This window comes from Gasterosteus aculeatus, chromosome 12 (genome assembly GCF_964276395.1).
Source record: "Gasterosteus aculeatus chromosome 12, fGasAcu3.hap1.1, whole genome shotgun sequence".
NCBI lineage: Eukaryota > Metazoa > Chordata > Actinopteri > Perciformes > Gasterosteidae > Gasterosteus > Gasterosteus aculeatus.
Window position 1 is genome coordinate 13,042,881 of NC_135700.1, and position 26,691 is coordinate 13,069,571.

The 26,691-nt window shown below is 41.3% G+C and overlaps 1 protein-coding gene across 1 annotated transcript; it reads left to right on the plus strand.

The window, feature by feature from the left end:
• The first annotated feature begins 161 nt into the window (after nucleotides 1-161).
• Nucleotides 162-26,619, plus strand: prtga (protogenin homolog a (Gallus gallus)). The gene is made up of 19 exons (XM_040201775.2): nucleotides 162-477; nucleotides 1,441-1,743; nucleotides 8,204-8,348; nucleotides 8,475-8,608; nucleotides 8,885-9,181; nucleotides 9,278-9,437; nucleotides 9,809-10,056; nucleotides 11,610-11,774; nucleotides 12,482-12,787; nucleotides 13,554-13,742; nucleotides 18,979-19,074; nucleotides 19,170-19,356; nucleotides 19,893-20,020; nucleotides 20,143-20,313; nucleotides 21,404-21,583; nucleotides 21,722-21,845; nucleotides 21,949-22,090; nucleotides 22,391-22,504; nucleotides 23,042-26,619. The coding sequence occupies exons 1-19, from the start codon at nucleotides 411-413 to the stop codon at nucleotides 23,465-23,467; spliced, it is 3,582 nt and encodes a 1,193-aa protein (XP_040057709.1). The 5' UTR covers nucleotides 162-410; the 3' UTR covers nucleotides 23,468-26,619.
• The last annotated feature ends 72 nt before the right edge of the window (nucleotides 26,620-26,691 follow it).

Consider the following 26,691-nt stretch of genomic DNA (forward strand, 5'->3'; position numbering starts at 1 on the left):
TTCCACTGCTTTAAAGTACATGTTATTTCCTCAAATAGCAACAGAGACATCAGAACATGCAGCAATGCTGCTATGAAAGCATTTCAGACTTACAAACAACAATATCTACTATCTGCAGCGTCAACGCGGCCTATTCACAGTGTACAGTATACCTCCGCAGAGGGGCCGAGGTGCGGCGGGACACCGGGCTGAGGCTTCAGCTAAGCTAACGCTAGGTGGCGCTGGACTAAACGACTCATTCACACTCACCGACGTGATCATTTGAGTAACGTCCATCCCCGAGGAGGGAAACTCCTGCAGCGTCTCGGGACCGCCGGGGTCCTCCTCAGTGTAGCAGCGCAGTCCATCCGGAGGAGACGACCGCACGGAAGCAGCTAGCATGCGCAGACAATTAACGTAACGTTAGTTAAATGGCGCCCGTCGAAAGGAAGTTATATCAGCGGTTGCTGGTCTTTGTCGCTTTTCTTCATATCTCAGGTAAGGAACGTTTTTTTTTTAGCTTTACGTTAACTTAAAATCTGTCGTGGCTGTCCTCGTGACCGCACGTATGAATGTTACCTCATCTCGTAACGTTAAATTAAACGTTAAACTTTACGTTAAGTTTAATTAAAGCTGCTGAGGAACTTAACGGCTGAACGTTGAACGGTCGGTTATCCCGATACTGGGCGTCAGTGAGGAGCATCTCCACCAGTCCGTTAACGTAACGTTAAATTAAACCGTTAACGGTTAAAGTGATTTTCATTAGTCAACGTTAGCGGCTTTAATCAATTTAACCCGCTCTAATTGTTGAACGGTTTGCTCACTTAACCTAATGAAGAGTCTAACCTCCTTCCAATGCAATATGTAACGCAATCTAAGCCAAAGAGATCACTTTACCGACGAGGGTTTACTAATGCCCCGGATGACGTCACATAGTTCAAAAGCCTCGTGTAAATACTTCATATTGATGCTTTCAAGTTTCTAGCTTCGCAAAGAGTGAACTAGTAGTACGTTTTCAAGTATTACAAAGTATTTAGTTTTAGTTTTAGTATTTAGTTTAGAGTACAAGTTTTGACTCGATCTTCTCAATTTACAGCTGAAATGACAGATCAGCAGTTTGTCATCCAAACTGTTGACTGCAACATAATCCAAATAAAAAAATACCTTTTATCATAGCAAAGCCCCTTCCTTTGCTTTGGGAGGCTTTCCTGCTGTTGCTTTAAATTGGAAATACCTGCAGTGTATCAATGTCACATTGATGTAAAATTAACTCAAGCTCATGCTGAGGGTTAAGTAATAGATTTCTGTATAAACTAAAGCGACTAATCGGATCAACAGTTTCACCTTCGGCTGCTGACATTAAGAGCTATTAGCTATTAGCAATTGGATTGAAAAGGAGATCCTTGTAACGCGGGCTGATAACCACCTTCACCCGTGTGTTTTTCTTCTCTCTTTCTACAGGTGTTTTATGTTTTAGCGAGTTATTCTTCATCAAGGAGCCCCATGATGTCACTGTCATGCGGAAAGAAGCTGTTATTTTGGACTGTCAGGCACACGGAGAGTCACCCATCGACGTCAGATGGCTCAAGAATGGAGTAAAAGTAGTGGAGAGCGAACGGGTCTACCATCTCTCCAATGGCTCCCTTTATATTTCCGAGGTGGAGAGCAGAAGAGGAGACAAATCAGACGAGGGGCTTTATCAGTGTCTTGCTCAGAACAAGTACGGCGCAATCCTGAGCCAGAAAGCCCGTCTTACAATCGCAAGTGAGTACAAATTGGAGGTCAGAGGGGAAGCAGGTTATGAAAAACTAACCATTTACAGGCAGAGTTTAGTCTTGTGTTCTGGCTGTTTGCTGCTTTTCATTTGCAATATTCATGAGACGAGATTCAGATCTCCCTGCAGGAATGCTTCATAGAATTCTACACTTTGCTTTAATGTGCTGCTCTGTGTTGCATTAGAGGTAACTTTGGTGGTAGCAGAGAGGGAAGACGGACAAAGTCTTAAAAGTAAGAGCCCAAAAAAAAGATGCTGTTTGAAAGAGCAATATGCCCATTGGTGTGCTAATGAAGGGGCAGTTGATTTGAAAGGTTAGGAGCTGTCCAGGAGCCCGGCCCTCCAATGCTTAAGAGCAGATGACCCCTATTGACTGGCTGTGGCTTTCATGTTATTGCACCCTGATCACTTGAAGAATTGTCCTTTTGGAACGCTTTCTCCTCCGCTGCTGTGCGAGTTGGCTTCGTATTTTAAAGGGGGGGGGGGGGGGGGGAGGGGAGAGGCTTCAGGCGGTGTTGGTCTTTTGGGACCTTTTCTCCCCTCCTCCCACACCACAGGCCATGCATCTTGCTGTGCCACTTTTGCAGAATGTATGTTAAAACTTTTACCATGCCGTCAATGCGTTCACTTGTACTAAAAGATGCAAATTTAACATAGCTAACTTTCATTTTATGATTTATTTAAGAAGGCAGATAAGGGCTGTTTGGCATGTCTTGTCCTGGAAACATGGTAATCCTTGTTTCCGCGTCGATCTAGTGGAAGATTTTTTTACTTTGAGGTCTCCATCTCAATGTAATCCCATTAACTCCTCCTGGACCAGTACCATGATTGTTAATGAACTGGTTTCATGGATTGCCGTTGCCTTCAAGTTGTACTTAACTACAATTATCTCTTCTGCCCAGTCTTAAGTCTGCTATTCACTGATACTTACAGGTATGTATAGTTCATTAATTATTTTAGTGGAATACATGCTTTATAGTTTGGAGTTAAGAGGTGATAAAGGCGGCCAGTAAGCTTTAATAGTCAGTTTAAAATGACACTAAGACCTGCTTGAGGGTCTATCTGGAAGCTCATAAAATTTGCACATACCTGAGAAATGCTCAGTTGAAGGACACAGAGGAATCAGTGGGGGTTGTAGCGAGAGGACCCACACACACACAAATGTGAATTGCTGTTTCCCAGTACCACAGCCTTACCCCAACTGTCTAAATGACCAAACTTTATTGCTGGTCCTTCCAGGTCAGCAGGGGCTGGAGGCTTTGCACACAATTGTTCTCTGCCTCACTTCTCTGGTGAAAGGGTGAAAAGCTTTTCACTCTGCCTGCTTTGTCCAGATTGCCCCTCATGCTTGCAAAAGATCAGGGTTTCTTTGTGGGGGCAATTGTTTGTCCTGATATCAGTGTACAGAATAGCTGGATCTGTTCCCCACTGAAAGGCTAATTACATTTGTCGTAAAAGTTGAACATCAGAGATCGATTCTAAGTTTACAATTTGATTGAAAACTTGAGGCGTCAATCCTCATTGAGCAGCTTGCTCTGCTCTACAACCTGTTGTGGTCATTGCAATTTAATCTAAGTTAACTGAACATGAAGTATGATTGTGTGCAGAGGTCTTTCCACATTAATTTAATCATCATCAAAGGGATGCATAATGTAACTAATGGGGAGCCTCAGTGTTTCCCTTTCAGAGCCAATGAGATATCCCTCTTCATCAGAACCACCATTTCCTTTCCAATGGCGTAGGCCATTTAGAGTCCTTTTACATTTATCAAATTGAATCCCCATGATCGTGTACTAAAGCTTTGGACCTGCTAGCTGATCTTTGAGGAATGTGATGGTGATGGAGGGCAACCTTAAACATTGGTTTGCTAAAGCCCAGAGGTGAGAAGGGATCGGGCCACAATGAAAAGGAATGTGACACATGATCCTCACCATGTGACTTTTGTCAATAGACTTCAGATTGATGGGGATTTCAGGAGAGCGGTTCCCTCCTGAGTTAGCTTTCTTCCTGGCCTGCTATTCCATGGGATCCTACGGCATGAAAACTGAGAACAATACCTCATTCCTCACTGTAGGGCTCAGCTGTAGCCCCCCATGTTGGTGTAAAGTAGTCACTGTCAGATGGTGAAATTTGCTTAGAGATGTCAATGTTTACATTTGCATAGACAATCTGGATAATTTTAGAAATGATGGTAGTTTAAGAAAGTAATGGACCGGTCTTAATGTCAATGATCTGCTGTACCCTGATATTATTGACGCAGTACAAGTGACAGTGTATTATAACTGCATCATAGATAACCGTTTTAGTGGGGTTGTTTCTAGCTGGCGAGATCACTTTCACAGATGCAGAAGTTAAACATCTTATACCGCATATATTTTCCATTTGTATTTAAAACTGGGATCAGAATGAGCTTGAGATGAGTTTTTTGAGGGAGCTGCTGCTGTTTATGTATTTTACCTCAATGGTGTGTCCGCAGGCAGTCAGGCCAGGACTACACCATTATTTCAAGTCACTAAAGAATGAACCCCAACACAACAAAAGCAAACCTAGCCCAGTGTGAGGCATAAATACATGAGTGGCATAAATACATGAAATGGCCTCATGTTAGTAAACTCAAAAGCTGGAATCTTTTTTTTCTCCAAAGGTAACCATGGTTCCCTGAACGGCAGGCTCAGAGGTCAGAGGTTTCTTTAAGTTGTTCAATAGATGGAGGGCAGTTAGACAGGACTTATATCTTTCCCACAACAATTTAGGATGCTCATCTAGTTTTATCAGTTGCTGTAACGGTCAACGGTAGACCTACTCACTCACTTATTATATACGCAGCTTTTATTTTGCTATCTCCCACCAACTTATTATTCTGATATATGCCTTGACGAAGTATAAAGCTGTTGTGAAAAACTTTAAATAAAGTTGTTGCGATATGGAGATTAAAGACAATGAGGACACTGTCTGTGGTGAGTGGAGGTTGAATGATTGGAAAACTTTGCAGCAGAGATAAGGTGTTGGAGGAGGGGATGAATACTCCTTCTAACACCGCTCCCCCACTGCACTCAGAGGTCATGCTGCTCATGGGAATAGTTCTTTGTTGAGCCAGGCCAGTGGTCACTTGACTGTCCTGCGGTCTGTGTTTAGCAGCAGCACATCTGCCAGCAACCGAGTGATTGATTTGTGGCTTTGCATTCTTTTACTTCTAGCTTATCGGCTCTGTTTTTTCCAAGAGCATTTTATTTATATTCAGTGGGGTCACTAAAAATTTTAAAGGACTCATCACTTAATTAAAATGTGGTGTTTTCAGTAGCAGTTGAGGAATCAGCAAATGTACTTAAAAAGTTATTGTCCTGTAAAAGTACATGTCAACATTTTCATGGGGGTTTCAGTGATTCATGGACCTCCGGATGCTGAAAGCTATCAATTTGGCATTCAACTTGCCGGATCTGAAGAAGATGATCAATTGCACTGTGTCCCCTAAAAGATTGGACCCTGGGGGCCTTCATAGCTATCAACATAGTTGGAATAGGTTAACACTACATAACTGATCACAACCTGCTTCAGACACATTGTTGAAGCTGGATTAAAGTTAACATACTGCCATTTACTGTCACGGAAAACATTTCGTTTATTTAGGAATAACTTACTAACTGCTAAAATTACTAACTATTTTGAATTTTTCGTTTTAGAAGAACATTCTACATCCTTTGTAGATAACGTAGATAGATAGCAGATTCCGTTGTTATCATAAAACAACATAAAATCCATCTTAACACTTTAACTAACAGACAATGCAGCCAAACTCAAGTCTTATTTAAAGGGCAATCTAGTTGACACAGTATTTTTACTTACCCGAGTAAGAGAACAGTTCAAATATTTTTCAAGGAGATGTATAAAATGTACTCTGTGTTCAAAACGTGGATGGCTCCATTGGGGTGTAAGCTCACTTTAGAATTTTCACATATTATCTGCTGTGCCGTGGCCGGGAAACTGACCGCAGTAACAAGAGAAGGGCTGAACTCTTAGTGTTTGTAAGAGGACCTTTGTTTGGGACTGAGCTGTCCACTGACATTCAGTTGGTTGAGCCTCCGGCATCAGCAGGCAATCTGTTGCAAGCTGAAGTGAAGCAAATATATCGTTCTTCTTGGGACAACCTTAATATATTACGCATGTGGAGGGACTCCGAGTTATGCACCTTTAGCTTTGACTCTCGACATTCCTGTCACTTTACGTCAAGCGGTTGGTTCAATGTGTAACAGTTGTACCTCTTTATTCGTTATAGTACCATCAAACGGCACATGTCATCCATACAGAAGAAACATATATTATTACATAGCTGGATTTAAAGACGTTCCAGCCGGTGAACAAACTAGGACTAGAAGTGTTCCTGTGGGGCTCTGAGCTGGGTGCTAACCAGGATTTGTGGAGGTCAAAGGTGAGATGTGAGATCACTGGGAAGTCCAAACTGTTTCATCATGCATTCTGGGGAATAGGTTTAGGTATGTTTTGTCCTTTATACTACTCCTCTTCTCCGAATAGCAAAGTCTTTATATTTATATGATTTTTGGATTAAAGGAAAGGATGCACATATACTCTCAGTGAAAGTGAAAAACTTAATTTTACTCTCGTTAACACAATGAATAGATAGCTCAAAGCAGATATTTAAAGTAAATCACAAACGTCTCACATGTCTGCTTTGATCATTTCATCTGCACATTTGATGCCCCATGGCAAACATTATCCCTCAAGGCAGAAGGTCAGCCTTTTATTTTCAGCTGGGACTCGCCAATGCTCGACAAACGCTAGGACCTATGGATTTTCCTCTATGTCTTAGTAGTTTATCAATAATGATCGCGCTGTTCGTCAACCCAGCATTATTTGACCAAAAGGCAAAGAAGTGATGCAGAGGATTGTTGCAGCTCATCTCTCATGCCCCGCAGTTATATCGCTTCAGCACATAAACTGCATTTCTGTAAGAGCCTGCATTAAAGCTTAGGGGTGTTTGGGAACAAGGGGGTTTTAAATACCTCCCCCTAGTTTTGTGTTCACATCAAACCACCACAGTGCGCTAAGAGGGGTAACTGCTAAAGACTAATTTGATCCAATGTGTCTATGGCAAAACGATCTGATTTTTTGCCATTAAAAGAAAAAAGCATGATATCAGCACATACACACATACGTGTGTCGTACACCTCTGGTAACCTCCGGTAATTGAATAGTCCAACTCCTACAATAAAAATGAAATGCACCCAGCACCCGTTATAAAATATGTCTTGAAAATTAGCACTGTCAGTTGTGTAAAAGTCATAATTCATTCAATGTTTTTTGGCAGTAAGAGCTCTCCCACTGTCCAGCACCACGACACCTGGCAACAGTGCTTGCACCCGGCCATCCATCATGGCACCCGTAGACACTAGAGTGTGGTGTGTTCACGGTGCACCCTCTCTACCCCTCCGCCACGACGACCGTTTATGTTTGTGTCATGTTTAGTTGCTCATTTAGTAAATTATGAATCTATATTAAGGTTATCCATTTAGGTCTGTGGGTTCCATGCGAGATCCTTCAAAGATTGTGACAGAGTTAAACCAATTTAGATATTTGTTTTTTAGTTGCTTTTTACGGTCTGAATTAGTTACAGATGTGGTTTCAACTTAATGCTGTTTCCTGGTCCTTTCTGTGTCTTCTTTGCTGAGTGCTGATGGCTCACTGCCGCACAATGCTTTGAATGTGTGCACAGAGGTGAAAGGCCACCACAGTGTGTTTGTTCATCCATCACCTGCCAGATGATAGTTTCATCCAAACAGAAGCCTGCCGCTTCAGGCTTCTGCTGCTCCTTGAGCACAAAGGGATACTGTACTGAAGTGGGTGATCGTAGTGGCTTTTATGGCTAATACGGATCAGGACTGTAATTATTAACAAAAATGTCCAAAAACATAAATCTTCAAGATGAATAAAGATGCATACACTTCCGTTGCCCTTATTGTAATTCATGTTGGGCCTTATTTATTTGCTGCCCAGCTGATGGCTGACAACAGCTCAGCTTCACAGAAACCTTACCCCTTATTGCTATGTAGCTGCTCTTCTCCAGCCATCAACTTCTTGCAGCACTCAGCAGGTAGTTTTGGTAGTGAGAATGGATGGATGTCAATAATAATAATGATATGTTTTATTAATGTTGATTTATTTTCTTCAATCTTGTATCATCTTTCCCTGCTCATCATTCTGAATGATTTACTGTCTTGGCTTTGACTTCTAACGAGCTTCAGTTTTCTAGCAGTACACAGAGTGAAATACAACATTGGCTTTTTTGTCTCAGAAAGCATAACTACTACTACTATCCTTCCTGCTTAATGTTAAATGTACATTTTCAATATGTGTCTGAAGATTTATGATAACAGTATTATACTATTTTACTCAGGGGAAAGATAACATGAATTGGTTTTGTGTGTTTTCCTGCAGGTATTTCTGCTTTTGCAATCCAGCCAACACCTGCAGTGGTGACTGAAGGCTCAGTTGCCAGGTTTTCCTGCAAAATCAGTGCTCACCCTCCTTCCATCATCACTTGGGAGTTCAATCGGGTCACATTACCCCTCACCACTGAAAGGTGTGGACTCTATTGGTCTAAGTTTAATTTTATTGTTTGAATTTCTGCAGATCTATGACATAGTATTTGATCGTTAATTGTTTCGTATTGTATATATAAATCCTGTATCATATTTCTGTCATCCAGAATCACAGTCCTCCCCAGTGGTGTTCTCCAGATCCACAGAGTGCAGCGGGCAGATGCTGGAAATTACCGCTGCATCTCCACCAACATCGCCAGCCGCCGCCGAAGCACAGAGGCTACCCTCACTGTCTTCCCAGGTGTGTCAGTAAAGTACATAAATCCAATAGTATAGCTGTAAAATCCATCATAAAGTAGAACGTAAAGTACAACGTGTCTGGTGTAGACATTTACCCAAACCCACCAAATACAATGGGTGTTCTATTATTGATTCTGTTGCAAAATAATGCAATATCACAGTGAAGTAATTGTCTCTCTCAAGCATTTGTACACCGGTCAACAGTTTGTTGAAAGGCTTATTTTTTTCCTCCCATAACACCACACGCACTAAAGCTGTCTCCCCCCTATCCTTGCAGCTCCCAGGCCTCAGCTTCCCCAGAGGCCACGTATCATTGCCGGGCCACAGAATATTTCGGTGTCGCTGCATCAGAGTGCCATCCTAGAGTGCATAGCCACAGGCAATCCCCAACCCATCATTTCCTGGAGCCGGGCAGACAGCAAGTCTATTGACGTTTACAGTACAAGAGTGTTGGGGAACGGCAACCTCATCATCACAGACATCAAGCCCCAGCACGGAGGAGTCTATATGTGCAGAGCCACCACTCCTGGCACGCGAAACTATACGGTCGCTTCAGCAAATATCACCGTATTAGGTACAGATATGTTCTAGTTTGTATATACATGTTTATATTTGTTCTGATAGTTCATAGTTCACAAAAGTTTTTCTCATTGATGATCTTCCTTTAAAGCGCCTCCTTCCTTGGTGGAGTGGCCTGAGAGCCTGACCCGTCCACGTGCCGGTACCGCCCGCTTTGTGTGTCGAGCTGAAGGAGCTCCAACGCCTCAAATCACTTGGCTCAAGAACGGAGATAAAGTTCACTCCAATGGTCGAATCAAGATGTACAACAGGTACATTCCAGCTGTCCTTTAGAGATCCATCATTCTGTTTCTCAGTCACATGTATTTGCGTCTGTTTGCACAGAGATAACGGAAACAGGAACCCTAACTCCTTTTACTGCACGATTAAATTGTTTGTTAACAGTCCTTGTTGGCTAATTGTTGTTATAAATACATAATTCACTACTCTCACTACAATAAAGAGGAAACTGAATCATTCAAAGGAGTGTGAATCATCGGGTTTTAGTTTGTTTCCCTATCTTTGCTCCAGTTCCCTTTTCTATCATTAGTGCTTGTTAGGTATTTATAGAATGATTACATCCTGGTCCTCAGTACGAAGCGATCTGTCTGCACACCCTTCATTGTGTGTCTCTGTTACATAGCAAACTGGTCATCAACCAGATCATACCTGAGGACGATGCCATCTATCAGTGCCAGGCGGAGAATGAGCAGGGATCGGTTCTCTCCATGGCGAGGCTCATTGTGGTGATGTCTGAGGATCGGCCAAGTGCTCCCAGGAATATCCAAGCCGACACTGTGTCGAGTTCTGCCATCCTTCTGGCTTGGGAGAGGCCGCAGTATAACTCGGATAAAGTTATAGCTTACTCAGTGCACTACATGAAAGCTGAAGGTGAGTGGCAGAGCAATCCAATGACAGATAACAGGTGTACTGTCCCCAATGAAAAGTTAATGGTATTTATTCGAGTTCATGTTTGTGGCCTGTAAAAAGAGAAGAGGATAAAGTTACTTATCACTGCCAACGGGGCTCCTCCATACAGCCCCATCAGGCGGACTTTTGCCAGCAGGTGCATGTGGAGCTCCGGGGAACTCATGACCAGCCAGATTGCAACGACATAAAGCCTTTGTCTGTTTGGCTGTTCAGGAACTTACATTATGCCACTTCCTGTCAAGAAGTTATATCGTGGGAGCTCTCTGTGTTGTTAATGCTAAGTTGGTGAGCAGAGGTCAAGGGAAGAAAAGAGAAAAGCTGCACATGAAGAAAAACAACAAGCTTTGTCTTGACACACAAGAGAAGGCCTCTATAGAACTTCTACAGGCCTTACTTTCAGGATGCAGGTTCCTTTCCTTTTGGCTGTTAAAATGTAGAATGCACACAGAAGTATTCACTTAAGGCACAAGGGTTGACATGTGGCAGCAGGAAAGCCTTTCAGCTTTCCTGGGAACTCTTGCTGTTTACAACAAGAGTCACATTCAAAAATTCTGTATGCTCATTCAAGCACTACACTTAATTATAATGTCACTGACTTCCATTGGGGAGGTGAAATGTACAGAATTCAACCAGAGAGAAAGGAACACCTGCTAGATTTAGTTGGGGATAAGGAGGTCAACATAAAAAATCCTCTTTTTGGTTTATTGAATAACTGGCATTTGTCAGGGATTTTCTGTACTTGATTTAGTGACACAATTTCCTTGGTCTCAGTCACAGAGAATGGCTGTTCACTGACTTTGAGTATTGCACAGCACGCTCTGTACCCAAAGTTACAGAGAAAGAAGCTCAGGTCTAAATGGAGGCTCTATTGAAAGGGGGAACTAATTAGCCGGTGTGATGGAGTGTCCATGAGTGTGTATTCTGTGCTGGCTGTAGAAGGCTCTGAATTGACAGAAAGGCAGACTTTGTAACACTTTTCTGAGAGGCTTAGTGCTGCATTCAGACTACTAAGAAAGCTTTTCCTGTTTTTTTGCTCTTCAAGTATCTTGTTTACCTTTTGAAAATTCGACCAGGTCTTTTTTATCCTTGAAACAAACTTGTGTTTTGTTTGTCTTTGCTAATCTGCTCTAATGAAATAGCTTTTAAACAGAAGGTAATTTGTTTACGTGAATCTGGAGATGAATGTGTAAAAAAACAATGCAGAAAGTGCAGGAAGTGAGCTGCTGTGTAATATTTTGTGATGACAAGACTACCCATTAACATTTTTGAGGAGTCTTTTACTTGATTTTAGAGAACATAAACTGTATCCCCATTGTTGATTAAACTACCCACATATTCAGTTATGAAAACATTAAGAAAAAAAAGAAGAACGTGAACCATGACCATATTTTTGCTCTTTGTTTCTACACTTTTTTTGAGGGATATTAATATAATAAGCATAATAGAGATATCAAGTACAATTGAATTTGTTTGGCTCCGTTCTGTAAAACTCTTTTTCAATTTCATTTGTCCAGGATTAAACAACGAGGAATATCAAGTTGTCATCGGAAACGATACCACACGTTATATTATTGATGACCTGGAGCCGGCTCGCAACTACACCTTCTACGTAGTGGCCTACATGCCCATGGGAGCCAGTCGTATGTCGGACAACGTGTTCCAGCACACGCTTGAGGACGGTGAGGCTTATGCTCACTGAAGGTCACAAACAATTCACCCTTCCCACAGTTAAAACAAAATCAGAAGCGTGTTATATACTGTGTAGAGCGTGGGATGGACAGGTAAAGAACCAACCAGTATAATGGACCAGCACGACTGTTTTCCTGTTATCCCGGTGGGGTTTTTCTACTGAATATGTTAACTGCAGTGAATGAGCTTTGTTTTTGATGTAAATGGCAATCAAAGTAATTTTACACGGTGTATATGCATGTACGTGTTTGTCCCATGCCCCTCAAGCTCTTTTGAATTTCAGCAAACCTCATTTTCTCATTCAAATTAATGAAAAGGTGTGTCCAAACTTTTGACTGGTAGTGAATTGTGATATGGTTTATTTTCTGAAAAAATAAATGTAAAAAAAGATTGTCGCCGAAGACCACCACTGCAATGGTTTACAAAATGATATTATCTCAGGGTAAATATGATCGCCCAACCTTAGTTTCTATCTAAAGTCTATCTTCTCGACCGGTGCGGCGGGTAAAGCTGCTTCAATTAGGCATCGCACTTTGCCCGCCACTGATCCCCAATTCTAAGGTTCCCTTCTTTCCTATTAGTTAAGACAAACTTTCAGAAGGAACAGCTATTCAGAGCATAAAGGATTGCTTCTTCTCTTTTCTTGGGCTCACAGGAGTTCTTCTGGTCTTGACTTTCCTCTCTTGTTGGTCCACAGTTCCGCTCCGTGCCCCTGAGCTCAGCCTCACCAGTCGCAGTCCCATGGACATCCAAGTGTCTTGGCAGCCCCTTCCAGACAAGCTGAGTCGTGGCCGAGTCTCTGCCTACCGTTTGTCCTATCGCACTAGTAGTGAGAGTACGGTTTCACAGATCGAGCTACCTGGAGACAAGACCCAGCATTTCCTAGAAAACCTGAAGCCTGACACCATTTACCTCCTGCGTATTGCTGCTGCTACCAGCGTCGGGTGGGGTGAGCAGTCTGTCTGGACGTCTCACCGCACTCCAAAGACATCTAGCGCTCTAGGTACAATTTTCAGAACTGTTGTGTGTTGCCTCAAACTTGCAAGCACTACGCATTAACATTGTCTTCTGCTTAAACCATGAGAGAATCCGGAGAGGAGTTTGCTCTAATAATCTTGTTAAGGCATTGCGTTTGTTACTCTTTGACCTTTGCTCTGCACTGTCAGTAACATTGGAAGGGTTTCAGTCATAGGTCATAAAGGGAGCAATTCAGGCCTCTGGGTGGGAAAGAGTATTTGGCTTTTTTGAACCACATCTAAAGCTTCTAGGTGGGGGAAGGGAGGATTTGTTTTTCTTGCCGATTTCTATTGTCAACAGTGTAAACTCAGACAGGATTCTTCTTTCGGCAAACATTCCTTTTTTCAAATAAATGTATAAATGTGTGAAATTTCCATCAGACTGCTAGTGTGACTGTCTGAGGTTTGCATTGTGTGTGAAACAGCTGGGTATGACATCAGTTGTTAGTTTCACTTTTGAAAGAAATGGTTAGGAACCTCCTCTCTGAAGGCAAGAAACAACTTGGTGAAGAGATTCCAGCTTTCTAAGAGCAGGTTTCTGTTTCATGAAACAGATACCTGCTTCAGACACAAGCCGAGCAATGTCTCTGAAGCAGCACTGTTTATTTTGATTCACATGGACTTTTATCTGGAGTGCTTTTGTTTTCACGGACCCAAAGAGATTACGTGAAGAATTCTGTGTTAGTGTAGGATTGTAAACAATCTTGACATCATTATCTTAACATAAATATTTTTTGACTGTTCTTTTTATAGTTCCTATGGCTCCTGAACTGCGTTTAGAGCCTCTAAACTGCACCGCTATCGTGGCGCGTTGGCAGCTGGCCCCCAGGAACTCAGTCAGTGTTCAAGGCTACAGACTCTTCCACCATGAGGAGAGCCAATCAGAGAGGTCCCCGGTTCAACTGCGTGCCTTGACAAATACATACACCTTTGGAGGCCTCGGTGAGTGTTGTTTCAGATCATTTGAGTTACCTGCAGCCACCTGTTATGCAGGTATTCACACAGTATATTTGTAGTCTACTTGTGAATACCAACAATAACAAAACCCAAAAGCTTCATATTTACATTGGCCCGCTTTATACATTTAATTATCTCATTTTAGAGCACCATGCTGCACACATTTGCATATTGCCTATGAAAAAGTACTCAATTAACTCCTTAATTGTTAAAGTATAAGTTCCTATAAACAAGGGTGTGATGTGGAAACGGTATACGTTTGGTATCACATATAGGTATTTGCCTTACTAGCACAGCACATAACATCTCATTATGCTAGTGACAGGTCATTATGCGGCTGAAGTACTCTTTTTCACATATTAGTGTTGGAGGCAATGTGACAACATAGTAGAATGAACATGCACACATAAATCCCTAAGAAAGAAAAAATATATAATTTAAAATGTTTAAGCTCACAAAACTTTAACGGATATAGTTTGTGTTGGTTTAAAGCAGTAGCATGATTTAATTGGCTTATGTGTTGAGCCGTCCTACAGAAAAACACCACATCCCACTTCCATGACCTCCCAACCTCTGTGCAGGATTTCAAAGTGTGCGTCTTTTCAGCAGCTGCTGAATGGTGTTTTGGACATATCGCAGCTCTAGGCTCTAGTTCTTAGGTCAACTTTTTGGGGGCTTTTTTTTGTTTGTTTGAATGAGGAGAGGGGGCTCAGGCCAATGCAGTGGACAACTGACCATCTGTGGCTAGAGGGGTCAACCAGGTGGTCAGCAGCTGACTTGTAAATCAGGAAGCTCAGTGCTTGTAATCAGAAAGAAAGAAAGATGTAGTGTCCCTATAAATTACTTTAGGCGTTAACTCCAAACAGTGCAGGCATTTAGTTAGTTAGATATTGAGTCCAATGGGTTAAACACAATACAGCCACTAGGAAACCAACGCATCTCCTCTTGTTTCCATAAAATGACAATGATAAAATAAACTTATTTAGCCAAATATTACGTCAAGCCATGGGGGCTAGTTTGATAAGTTTGTCTGAAAAAACTGTGAAAAATCTTGTTATGTTTTGAATGTCAATTATTTTATGTTATTGTTAAATTCTTATTGTTAATATGGAGCACTCTTGTTTCTAAAAGTGGACCGAGTGCTCTTTCCTACTTCAGATAAGATTGCTTGAAAGGTTGACTAAATGCACTCACTCACAGCTCCGGATAAATATTGAGCCAATGAAACAAAATGTGTAACAATAAGAAATCCTTTTGTTCCTTTTTAATAAAGGAGCTTTGCGCACAGGGGTGTCTTTTGAATAGAGGGAAGCTGTTCTGTGATGGCAGATTTATGATGGGTTTTATGACTGCTTTGAGCAGCGTTGCTGGAGGAGCACTGACATCAAAGACTCATTGTGTTTGGCTCTGAGAACCACAAACATAATTTATTAGCCGGAATTTGACAGAAATGCAACCTCTTCCCAACTGGTCTGTGGGCTCAACAATGAGCGTGTCTTGTGAGCACACTATCTTGCAGTACTTAGATTTCTTTCTCATGAATTAGCGCATCAGCACTGTGGAAAAGCACCCGACCGCCTGTGTGGCAGCACATTCTGCATGCTTTCTGCTATTAAAATATCTGCAACATTTATTCATTAAATATGGGACTGACCGGTTGGTCACAGGTCACTGCCAGTCAGCTGAAAAATGTCCGGATTTGATTATTCCTACTGGCGTATCTAAGTTTGCTAATATGAGCCACATAAGCTGTTGGTCAAAACCTTTGAGTTTAATGAATTGTGCAGAGCAAATTAAGAATTTATAGGAACATGAAAGCTCTCCGTTTTGTGTCCTTCTCAAAGCCTCAAACCTTTAAACTTGTGACACCTGCTGCGTAGGGCTGATAGCCCTACTACATACGCTCATGGCTAATGACTCGAATAATAGCTGCTTCCTCCGTATGTCGGCAGTAGTATTATTACAAAATGCATCATTTAACTGCACAACCGCTGCTATAAAAGAAAACAAGTTCAGCAAGGTCAGCAATGCCTGTAATCAGTTATTCATGTTAAATCAAGCTGGTGGTCACCTGATTATCAAGGCTGTTGATGATAGGGGCGGGAAAGAATTGGTGAAGGACACGTGACTGCTAAAACCAAATCAAGTAACTTCAATAACATATCTAAACTCCTCAGTTTTCAGTGCACAGGAATCTAGCAAAAGATATGCGTTTCAGAATGGAAACACATTGGTGGGGATGCAGGCAAAGAGTACATTTTGTGAGCTTGAGACCATCAATTGATGACTGTGGAATTTTTTGAGCAGGTGATTACTTTGCAATCTGCTTTTAATATGAATGGAAATTCCTATTATGCAACAGAAGCCATCATTCTTTGCCAATAACATTATTACATTTATTTCTAAACTGCCAGCCACAGTGGAGTTGGATGAAGCAAATGATGCTCTTTGTATGACTGCATAAGAAGCTGGCTGTTACATTACCACTTATGACCAATCCAGATGATTGAAAGCACATCGTGAGAGACAGGAATGAGTATTTGGGTATAAATGACACAGTGATGTGACCTTTCCTTGCATGTTTATTCTCTGCTTGGTTCATCAGACAAACATGTAGCCGTAGTCGAAGCTTAAATACCTCTCATACCTGTTGGCACCAGGAAGCGCTGTGTGCACAACTGTAGATTTACCTCATAGCTGCAGGCCATCTTGCATGACTTTTTTGCTTTTTGAAAAGTGTGCTCATTTTGAAAACTAGATTGGTACTACATCGTTATAAGACAATACTTAGTGTGGTTTTCAGTATGCCTCCAGGTTGATTTGTGTGGGCGAGGGCAAAAGTGAGAGGGGGAGGTGGAAGAGAGATGATAGATGCTGGTGTGAGGGTTCATGCAGGAGTTGACATTTATAGCCCCTGTTCAGGCCTGGCTTGCTGCGGCCTGGGGGGCCTTTCGCAGGGCAGAACAAAAAGCTCTGAGGCCAACAGGATCTGCATTTTGGCTGTTAAAAAAGGGTGACCACAAATGGCTAAAATATGTCCTTTAATACACACAGCTTTATTTATGAAGGTAAGGCCAGGTGAGAGGAATCTTATCTGAACGCAGCACTTAAATAATGTAATTACAGAATGCAATGTGAAGTTATGCAGCCATATGTTATCTTTGGTAACTCTAGTGCTACATTTCACTGCTATATCAGTTCCAGCTAAAACAAAGTAGAATAATTCAAAATAAATCAGCACACATTTCCATAGTGGATTAATCCTTGAACTTTTTTTTCCTGATCCGGACACTGTGTTATCACCTTTTAAGTGGCATTTTATTTTGACTCTTGGTATTTTCCTGTTTTTCCACTCACTTCCTCTGCTTGACCCTCCCCCGCTCAGAGTGAGGCCGACCACCCCTCCTTTTGCAGGATTTAGCTTGCCCAGGTTCCATGTCAAAGGTCGTGGCCCAGATGTCACAGCCTCCCCCCTCGCAGAGCCACTCTCTTGCATAATTACGACAGGCCCATTGTATTGTGGGGATGGGTAGAGGTACAAACTATGTGCCTGCTCCTCTTTAGAGGTTGACACTAAGGCAAATCAAACTGGGAAGAAAACTGCAGGCATTCTGGGTTTTTTTATCTCTCGCAAAAAAAAAGAAATATCTCAGGAGAATTTATTTCCCTTGAGATTAATCTATGCTTGACAACGGTTTACCCTGTTCAAACAATTCTTACAGTATTTCATGGTATAATTTATACTGGAAATTGGTTGTTTAGATGTTTATTCTATTCTCAATTTTCATTGAATAGTCATTTTTGGAAAGGAGATTTTCTGAGCAGAAAAAAATAAGGCTCATCTCATATTCCGAAACCGTGACCGCAGACTCTTGCAGGGTTTAATCTCTGCCTGACCTGCTGCCGCTGGTCTGGCTCCAGTGAAACTCCTGAGGGGTGTATGGGGGTGCAAGAAGCAAGGCTCCACCCCTCCTAAACTTCTTTAAGCTCCATGCACACAAATTCATCTCCTGTGGTCCACCCCTGATCAAGAGACCCTACAAGTCTTATACACCAGTAGAAGTATGTTTTCTGCAGAATAGAAGGGAATGCAATAATAGTAATTGTCAAGATTATTTTGGTGTACATTTTCAAGTAAAGTACTCATGTTAATTTCTTTAATGTGAATTTCCTCATGTGCTTCTGTAAACAACACGCCATCAAGAATGTAATGCTTTAGAATAACATCAATCGCATTATATAGTTGACATAGAGTGATAGTAGTGAACACAAGCAGTTTAAAGTTGCACTTATTGTAGGGGGAATTTCCAATTAACAAACAAGCATCAGACATCGCATCGATTGCAAAAGCACACTATCAAGAATGGAAAGTGATTCTACTCCAACTCATTTTAAAGTTCCTATATTTTAGATGAAAAACAGCTTTCAACGTAATTTATCAATATATGCATTATATGTATTGGAAAAGGGATTTTCATCTTTCCATCTATGCATGACCAAGCATTTAATATGTGTTCAATGAAAAGTAAAAATATATAGGAATGGAAAAATACGACCCAGAATATCTCAGTTCTGTGCAACATTCAAAGACCCTGATTGTTATTCCTTTAGGCGTAAAGGGGGCATTTGGTCAGATGGCTTTTGTTCAGCGCCAAGTCTTCAGGGTCACTGAGGCCTCAACTGCTGTTGACCGTCAGCAATGTCCTTCCCAGCGGATTTTGCCCCGTCGATTTGACCCCCAAATTCTGAACCTGAATAGGAGTGGCCACTGACCAATGACCAGCAGGCGCCACCGGGCTGTAGAAAGGGCCTTCGTACGATCTCAAAAGACTCGAGGTGACAGTGTGATGGATAGTGGAGCTTCTCTGTTCTGCTGCAGAAACTGACCAAAGAACTTAAGGCACTGAGCATCTGTCACACTGCCTCACCTCTGGTTCCCACCACACCATCAACCAAAAAAACCTCACTGACCCCACACCCACACAACCCGAGTCCCTTTCATGTATCACCCCTGCTTCCTGATAGCTGGAGGAATCGCGTTGTCATCTGCCTTGGGGTTGTGGCCCAGGGTGAATAGTTGAGTGTTGGTCAGAATCTGTGGATGTTGACTGAAGTCTAGATCAGAGACTGCTAGATGTCTGATGTATTTTGCAGTGTTTTACATTTCTATGATGTAATTTATTTTCACACAATGGTTGGTCTCTCCTCTTTCTTAATGTAGACCCACGGAAAAAGTACCACGTTAAACTTTTGGCTTATAATTTTGTGGGAGACGGCTACCAGGCTGACCAGACTATCAGCACTCCTGGCTGTGTCTGTAAGTCCCACAATATACTTGAAAAACAATGTTTAAAGTGTGTCTGACTCTTGTATTTGAACATTAAATAACATCACTTTTAATGTATGTCTCAGCTGTCAGAGACCGCCTCGTGCCGCCTCCACCTCCTCCACATAACGTGTACACCAAGACTAACAGTTCGACCTCCGTGTTTCTGCACTGGGGTCGACCAGCCTTCACCTCCAGCCATGCGGTCAACTACACTGTCCGCTGCAACCCCGTAGGCCTGCAGAACGCCTCCCTGGTGCTCTACCTGCAGACGTAAGACATTCTTCATAATGCAACTTTTACGTTTCTGCAGTTGTAATCCTTATGTAGAACTATGACGAGGTGTAGTCTTAAACCCGTATTTTATTATTTAAATATCACAGCCTCATCTGAGTCATAACACCAAAACCGTTTCCTTACAACAATTTACACTTAACAGATTTACTTACACTGACACAAGTTTACTGGCAACCAGCTGCTTTCAGTTGTTTCTTTTCCACCATTGCCAGTGCAGCTCCCTATCACCCTCTGCTGGGCAATACATTTCATAAAGAATCAGTTTCACACAATCAAGCTTCACCAGACAAAATGTTTTAATGGCTTAATGTAATTGTTACATATTGAATGTATTTTTTTTATTCTGTTGACATTGATTTTATTGTTTTTGTGTGATCTACTCAACTAATATCTCAAAACCTAATCACATTGAACTGTTTTGGATTATTGATCCTCATCTAGCAGAAAGGAAATGTAGTACATTTTAAAGGAACCAGCCCCTATAAAGCTTCTCTTATGTCTTCCTCCAACAGGAGTGAGCAGAACCTCCTGGTGACAGATCTGGAACCAAACACCAAGTATGAATTTGCCATTCGCCTTCACATCGACCAGCTGTCCAGCCCCTGGAGCCCGGTGGTCTATCAGAGCACCTTCCCTGATGGTGAGCTCATAATTATTAAACCATTAAATCTTACTAGTTATATGTATGTGTGCTGGGAGTTTGTGATTGCTGCTGCAATGTCATTTTGTTTGACCTTGTTCTTTTAATCTGCATCCACACAGCTCCCACTCTGCCCCCCTCCAATGTGAAAGTGACTCTGATTGAAGAGGATACAGCGCTGGTTTCATGGAAACCTCCAGATGAACCCAATGTAGCTGTGACACATTACACCGTCCTGTATGCCTCGAGAAACGCCTGGATAGCTGGGGAATGGCAAGTGCTGCAACGAGAAGGTAAGGAGTGTGGAGAGAAAGAGGTGATACAGGTATGGAGGGCAAACCACAGAGATCCTCCTGTCCCACACCAAAGGGTCCTTTGGAAATCATTAACTCATTTCATCCTCCCACTTGTTTCTGTCTTAATTCTGTTGCCAAGACAGGTTTACGTAGATTAAGTATTAATCAACCACCTACTGCATCTTTAAACTCATATTCTCAATGTGAATAAACAAAAAGAAGGCTTCAATTACGTTTTAATATGGGTTTTGTTGTTCTATAGCAGGTCTAAATGTGCTCTTTTAAACAGAATTCAGAAGCTTTTGAAGCTTTTAAAACAAAAACATGTTGTTTGCCACATTACAACAGTTATCAGTGAGCCTTGAGCCTTTTTGCTTGCTGAATTTACACTTCGAATGGGACAGTTATAATTTGCGTAATGAGTGGGGATTGTGTCAGACACATAGTGACTCTTTAAAGGACAGATTCACAGAGATTTAAACTGCACCTAAGATTTATCTGTTTATAGATAAGTTGTTGTTTTACATGATTGAGGGCAGAAAGAAGGTTTACGTTTTTTCCTCAACAGAAATAAAGTGAGAAGTCTTCTTAAAGCAACCGTTCCCGTCCGTTACAGGCATTGTAAAGCTGTCGCTCTATCTGGTTTCTGGGGCAACAGAAGTGTTTTTCAGGTCAAATGACCTCAGGAAATCAAACAAGACACACTACTCCCCCCCCCTGTTGAAGGAGTCAAAAGTGAAGCAGTTCACAAAGCACCTCCAACTCAGCCCAACCCCCATTGCCTTTAAATTGAACTCTTCGGTCGCTGATGGGACCCTGGCGGTGTGTAGACTGGGTGATACTGGATGAGGGAATGTGTTTCTCCCTGATCCTCTGACCTCCTGCTCTTCGCTCACATAGCACCTCTCCGCTATAATGATTGTTTTTTATGTTGGTCTTTCAATGTGTTAAATATTAACACCGAACTAAGTTTGTAATCACAAACTAAAGTAAGTAAATAGGGTTCAATAGACAAAATCCCCCTTTTCAACATTAATTTCACAATGTGCATTCAATGTGCAGTTAAACAGTTGAATCTCACCTACAGGAACTATCACCATGTCACTGCTGGAGAAGCTGAAGCCCGGCCAGATTTACTTTGTGAAAGTTTCTGCGTCCAACCACATGGGCGATGGGCCGTTTTCTCATACGATGGAGCTGACTGTCCAAGCAGACTTCTCCTCTGGTCATGATCCCCGGCTCTCTCACGGCTCCACCCACCCCACAGGTCAGTAACATTAGCGTAATCCTGACAGAATCACTTTAGGAGGGTTTTCTTTTCATATGCATTGAAATTGATTAAACGTTTTCCAACTGGGTCTATGGCAAATGAATGATCGATACAATGTTTGTTGATCCTTCACAGGCTTTTCTGATGGCTTCTACCACCTAGACCAGAAGTCAATGACAGGGATTACTGTTGGAGTCTGCATCGCTCTCATCTGCATCATCATCTGCGCTTTCATCATCGTCTGCAGAGGGAAAAATAGGTACTTATTATGTCTGAATGTTTAGAAGCAGCAGCTGGTACATAAAGTGTCTTAAAGCAAAAGCAAACTGTCCCGATTTGACTTCTTGTTTGTTTCCTTCCAGGAAATTTTCAGCAGCTAAAAAATACGGAGAAGGAGTGAACACATCTGCCTCAGTTACAGCACATCTGGGCTCTGAGGGACAAGCTGAACAGGCTGACGTGAGAATCCCGGTGATGAGCCAAAACCACTTCATTGATGCCAAGGTACTTGACACTGAGTACAGCAGATGACACGCTCTCCAAAATCCTGAAATAATTTTGGAATGTTGTTTTTGGTCCAGCAAAATTATTCAAATATTTTATTTATAAATAGTTTTTGGGAAACATTAAATTATATTTTTCAGAAATATGAATTGGTGTGACCTGTTGTTCTCCGAACAACATAAAATGTAGTTGCAAGATTTCATCCGTCATATTTATTTTAAAAACAGCCACGTTTATGGATCAAATGTTTTAATACTTACATATAATTTTAAATATATATTCATATATTTTCCCTCGTAGGGTGGGACAAATCTCGTTATAAATTCTCTTGGCCCCGTTCGATCCTGCACTGAGAAGAAAGAGAAGTGGTTTTCCTTCAGCAGTAACGGGAAAAAGCACAGCAAAGCAGTGCAGGTAAGATGCATTAAGATGAGTCTTTCTCTGCAACTTGTATATTTATTGCAAAGAAAAAACCTCAGTTCATTTCTTAACAGAGTTTATTGATTTCAAGGTACTCTCTTTGTCCTTAATGAAGCCTCAGGCTGTATATAAATATGACTATATAGAAAGTTGCCTCTTAAGCAGACCTATTTTGTTTGCAGTACTCGGCCTGAATTGGGCTCAGTAGTACTTAGTCTGAGGAAAAGAAGACCTTCTAACTTAAGCTTGTGAGGGAATTTTGATTCAAGATGTAAAGACGATACAGAGGTTGTTGTTTTTTTCCTGTAAGAGCAACACAATGAAGAGTAAAGGAAACACATTTCATTCAGAATTTCTATGTATAGGGCTTATCGGGAATTGCAATACAGACTGGAAAATTGTATAAAAAAGTTTTCTGAGGCTCCTTTTTCTAATTTGGATGACAGCATGTAAAGCACAAGATCATTTTCAACGATTTGCTTGTGACTTCAAGACTAATTGAAGCCTAACTGAATGTTCTCTGTGCTGTAGAATATGAGACACGTCTCTGCCTCCTACCAGCCCGGGACCCCTGTGTTGACCTTTGAAGACGAGCTTTCAATGTCTCCAGACCAGCCCATCACCCTGCAGGCCCTGCTCTGGCGTCCCGGTGACTCGGAAGGCTCCTCCAACAGCGAGGAAAGCCACGCAACCGGTGATTCGGGTCGTTACTCTCACGACGAGACCGAGATGACCAACCTCTCATCCGGAACCGGCAGCCGGCCTCCGTCTCTCACCACAGAGGACGGCTGCAGCGCCGGCTGCAGTGCCGCACCCAAAGGGTCAGACGAGCTGGGGGGAAGTCGCGCTGGTCTGAAGCTAATGGAGTCTGTAGAGAGTGGCTGCTGTCATCATGAAGCAAAGAGCGGCTCTGAGTCTGAACTTCCTTTCCAAGTCTGTGTGCCTAAGTGTGTGTGAGACTGTTTGCGCCTGTGTGTGCGTGTGTGTGTTGGTGTGAAATTGTAGCGGCAGTGGTACACATGCAAAAAGTTAAACTGCATTCGGGTAGAAACAGAAGACATGAGCAGATCCCCTCATGGACATATTTTGGGGATTTTGGGAGTTATTCATCTACTGGCGAAACTTTCATTAGAAGATCGATACCATTTATATATAAAGTGGTTTCCATCTTTTCATCTAACTCTATCTACTCGACTAGCATGTTTCCCAAAATGATTCCTTTTAACAATTTAGCTGCTACAAGCAAACCCAATTCATTTAGAAATTCTAAAATTCATCCACGTAAACTTCCTGCAGTTATTTTCTGTTGTAAATGTACCAGAAGCCTGAATGTGAGTATGAGAGAGGTGTGCCAAGCAGAGAGAGCCTTTTTATCTTGGTCCAACACGCAATGAAGAGAACGCCGACAAATGCCTTTTAGATTTTGGCAGGGAGGGGTAAATTCCTTTTACTTTTCTTTTTCATTCAATGAATGTCTATATTTTTCTTTTTTTTATGTTTTATTATATGTTTTTGAAGAAGAAAAAATCTCACCCACCATGAATGTTTGTAAAGAATGTGACAAAAAGTTACATTTCTGACATTATTTAAGAGTTTATCACTGGAGCGAAAGGGAAGTGTGAGTCCTTTTCACTGATTATCTACCTCGGTTTACTTACGGGTAAACTTACACTGTATATTTAATAACTACTTATACTTCCTTTGTTTTGTGATGAACTTCCTCGGTCTCATTACATGTTATACTTCCTGATGACTTTTCCAATTGTCATCCAATTCTGTCTCTTTCACTTTCTTTGTCCTGTTTTTATGGATGGTGAGGGCGCTGCAGCTTTCTCCTCTCGCTCCACCTCTTGTGTGGACTGAAGGCTGGGAAACATACAGTTTGTTATTTATCTCCTCAGGTGTTGCTGAGGTACTGAGCCAGTATTAATAGTGTTTTTTATCATTTTGCCCATTATTGATTAATGGTGTGAAAAGATAATGTGTGCTTTTGTTTTGTATGTCGGCGTGCAGCTGCCCTCGCTATTCCTGTTTTATACTACCTCGATTAAGAATTTATTTTATTGTCATATTATTTTCCTAAGCTTAGGGAATGAGTTTAGTACATTTGAAAAGTCATGTAGTGTTACATGCTTAACTGACAGGGTATCTTCTCAGTACTAAACTGTTGTAGAGTGTAATTGCCTAAGAGAATGAATGTATCTGGAGTTGTGCTGCCTTCCCCAAAGATGAAAACCCCCTGTGGTTTCTCCTCAGGTACTTTAACATCTGTTTTTCTCAACAGACTTTCCTTTATTGACTTCTTCCTTTTTATTCGAGTAAAGATTCACACCAGAAGTGCTTGCAGTGGCGTGTCGGTAAAGAAAAGCTTTATAATTGGCCTTAATGTGGGAAAGCATCCCTCAGAAGTGGAAACCAAAGCCTAATCTTTCTGAGGGAAAAGCTTCACGTGAGTATGCAAACCGTGAAGGATGATTGTAGTAAAAGCAATGGGAGTAATAGTGCTCAGTCAAAGAGGAACGTGAAGAATTGAATGAACACCATAAAACTATATTTTTGTTAGAAGATAATGTAGTACTGAGTACACTTTGTGGTTACCTTTTGTTCCAAGTAGTGTTCTTGTTTAGTTGGAGAGTAGATAAAGAGTAGCACTTGTTTGCCAAGTAGTTTTGTATTATCTGCCAATGTGCAGCGGTGACTGTGATGCTATTAACCAAAGAGTTGTTTGCTACCTTACTTAATTTTAGTCTCTCAACTAATCTCTGGCAGAAGGTTACTGAGGAATGAGAAATAATCTAAACGCATTAGACCAAAGATGAAACGCGGCCTTTGAGATCAGTTGAAGCCTTAGTGGCCTTGGCCCGGTACAAGGAGAAAGAAGATGCGGGTTAAAACTCTGAGGAAGTGCCAGCAGGAGGAACCGGCACTTCATGATAATGGAGTTCCGATTCATAATCGATGTTATGCACACAAATCAAATTATTCTGTCGCAGAGTGCCTCAAAAACTGTTGCAAACGGATATCTGTAAATTGTAGGTGAAAATGAGTAAATACAGTATATTATATTGAGTAGTGTCTGTGTTGCAACAGTGCAGTCGTGTGAAAACAACCACCCACTGATTTTTATCCTGAGGTTAAATTAATTTATGTTTTACGATTTAAAAGTTTGTATTTGGTAGACTTCCTCACATGGTAGATACTTAAAATACATTTTAAACAAGGAAAACTTGTCTGGTATTTAAATTTCATGCTTTATATACAGATCATTTGTCAATATGACAATTCTTTGAAAGTATCATAAGATAGTAGAAAAGTCAGTGGGCCCTCAAAAGTTTTCACATTTCTGTATTTTTAATCAGAGGATTCTGCGGAGGATTCAATCATGAACATTTTCGGGATGAAAAGTGACACAATCAGCTTAACGTTTTGAAAAGCAAACACGGTAAACCAAAGATTTACAGGTCACCGTTGCGTATTGGTATACTGACAGAGATCCGTTGAAAAGAATCTTATCTTTGTGTGAAGTTTTGTCATTGTCTCATTCATTGGTGTATAATATGCTGTAGTAAAAGAAAGCAGAATGAGAGCTGTTTCTTAATCATTTATTTTGAGTAATTCAAGTTTTATTATTTTTAATTCTTTTTTCTTTTATCGATTGAGTCGTGATTGTCTTTGCAGAGTAAAAGGAGGTCAAGATCCTCCTGCAAATATCCCGAGATGTCGGTCTGTTGTCTTTCTTCCCATCAGTGTCTTATGTTGGAACAATGTTTCTGTCCAAACCTGTGAATTGAAAGGGATGAGACACCGTCTTGTTTCCTATTTTGTTTTAATAATGAGGTGGAGCGCTGCGGGTCATTTTTAGTCTCAGGGGAACCCATAGCTGCTCCTGCTCAGAGAAAAAGCAAGTTTTAAGTCTTGAAAATGGAATGTACCTTTTTGTAATAATTATGTTTTCTGATATGTTCTCTTAATGTTTTGTAATATTTTGTCTTTGTCAGCAAAGTCAAAGTTGTTTCTTTGCCCAAAAATGGTTTAGTTAGGATCATTTTGACATTGTTTAATCATGAAAAAGTCTGATTCTGAATGTAAATAAAAATTAAAAACTGCAACATGTCTTCAGATGTTTTTACTGAATATATTGTCATAACTTTCCATTGCTTTGGTTTTGTGCAACTGCAAGG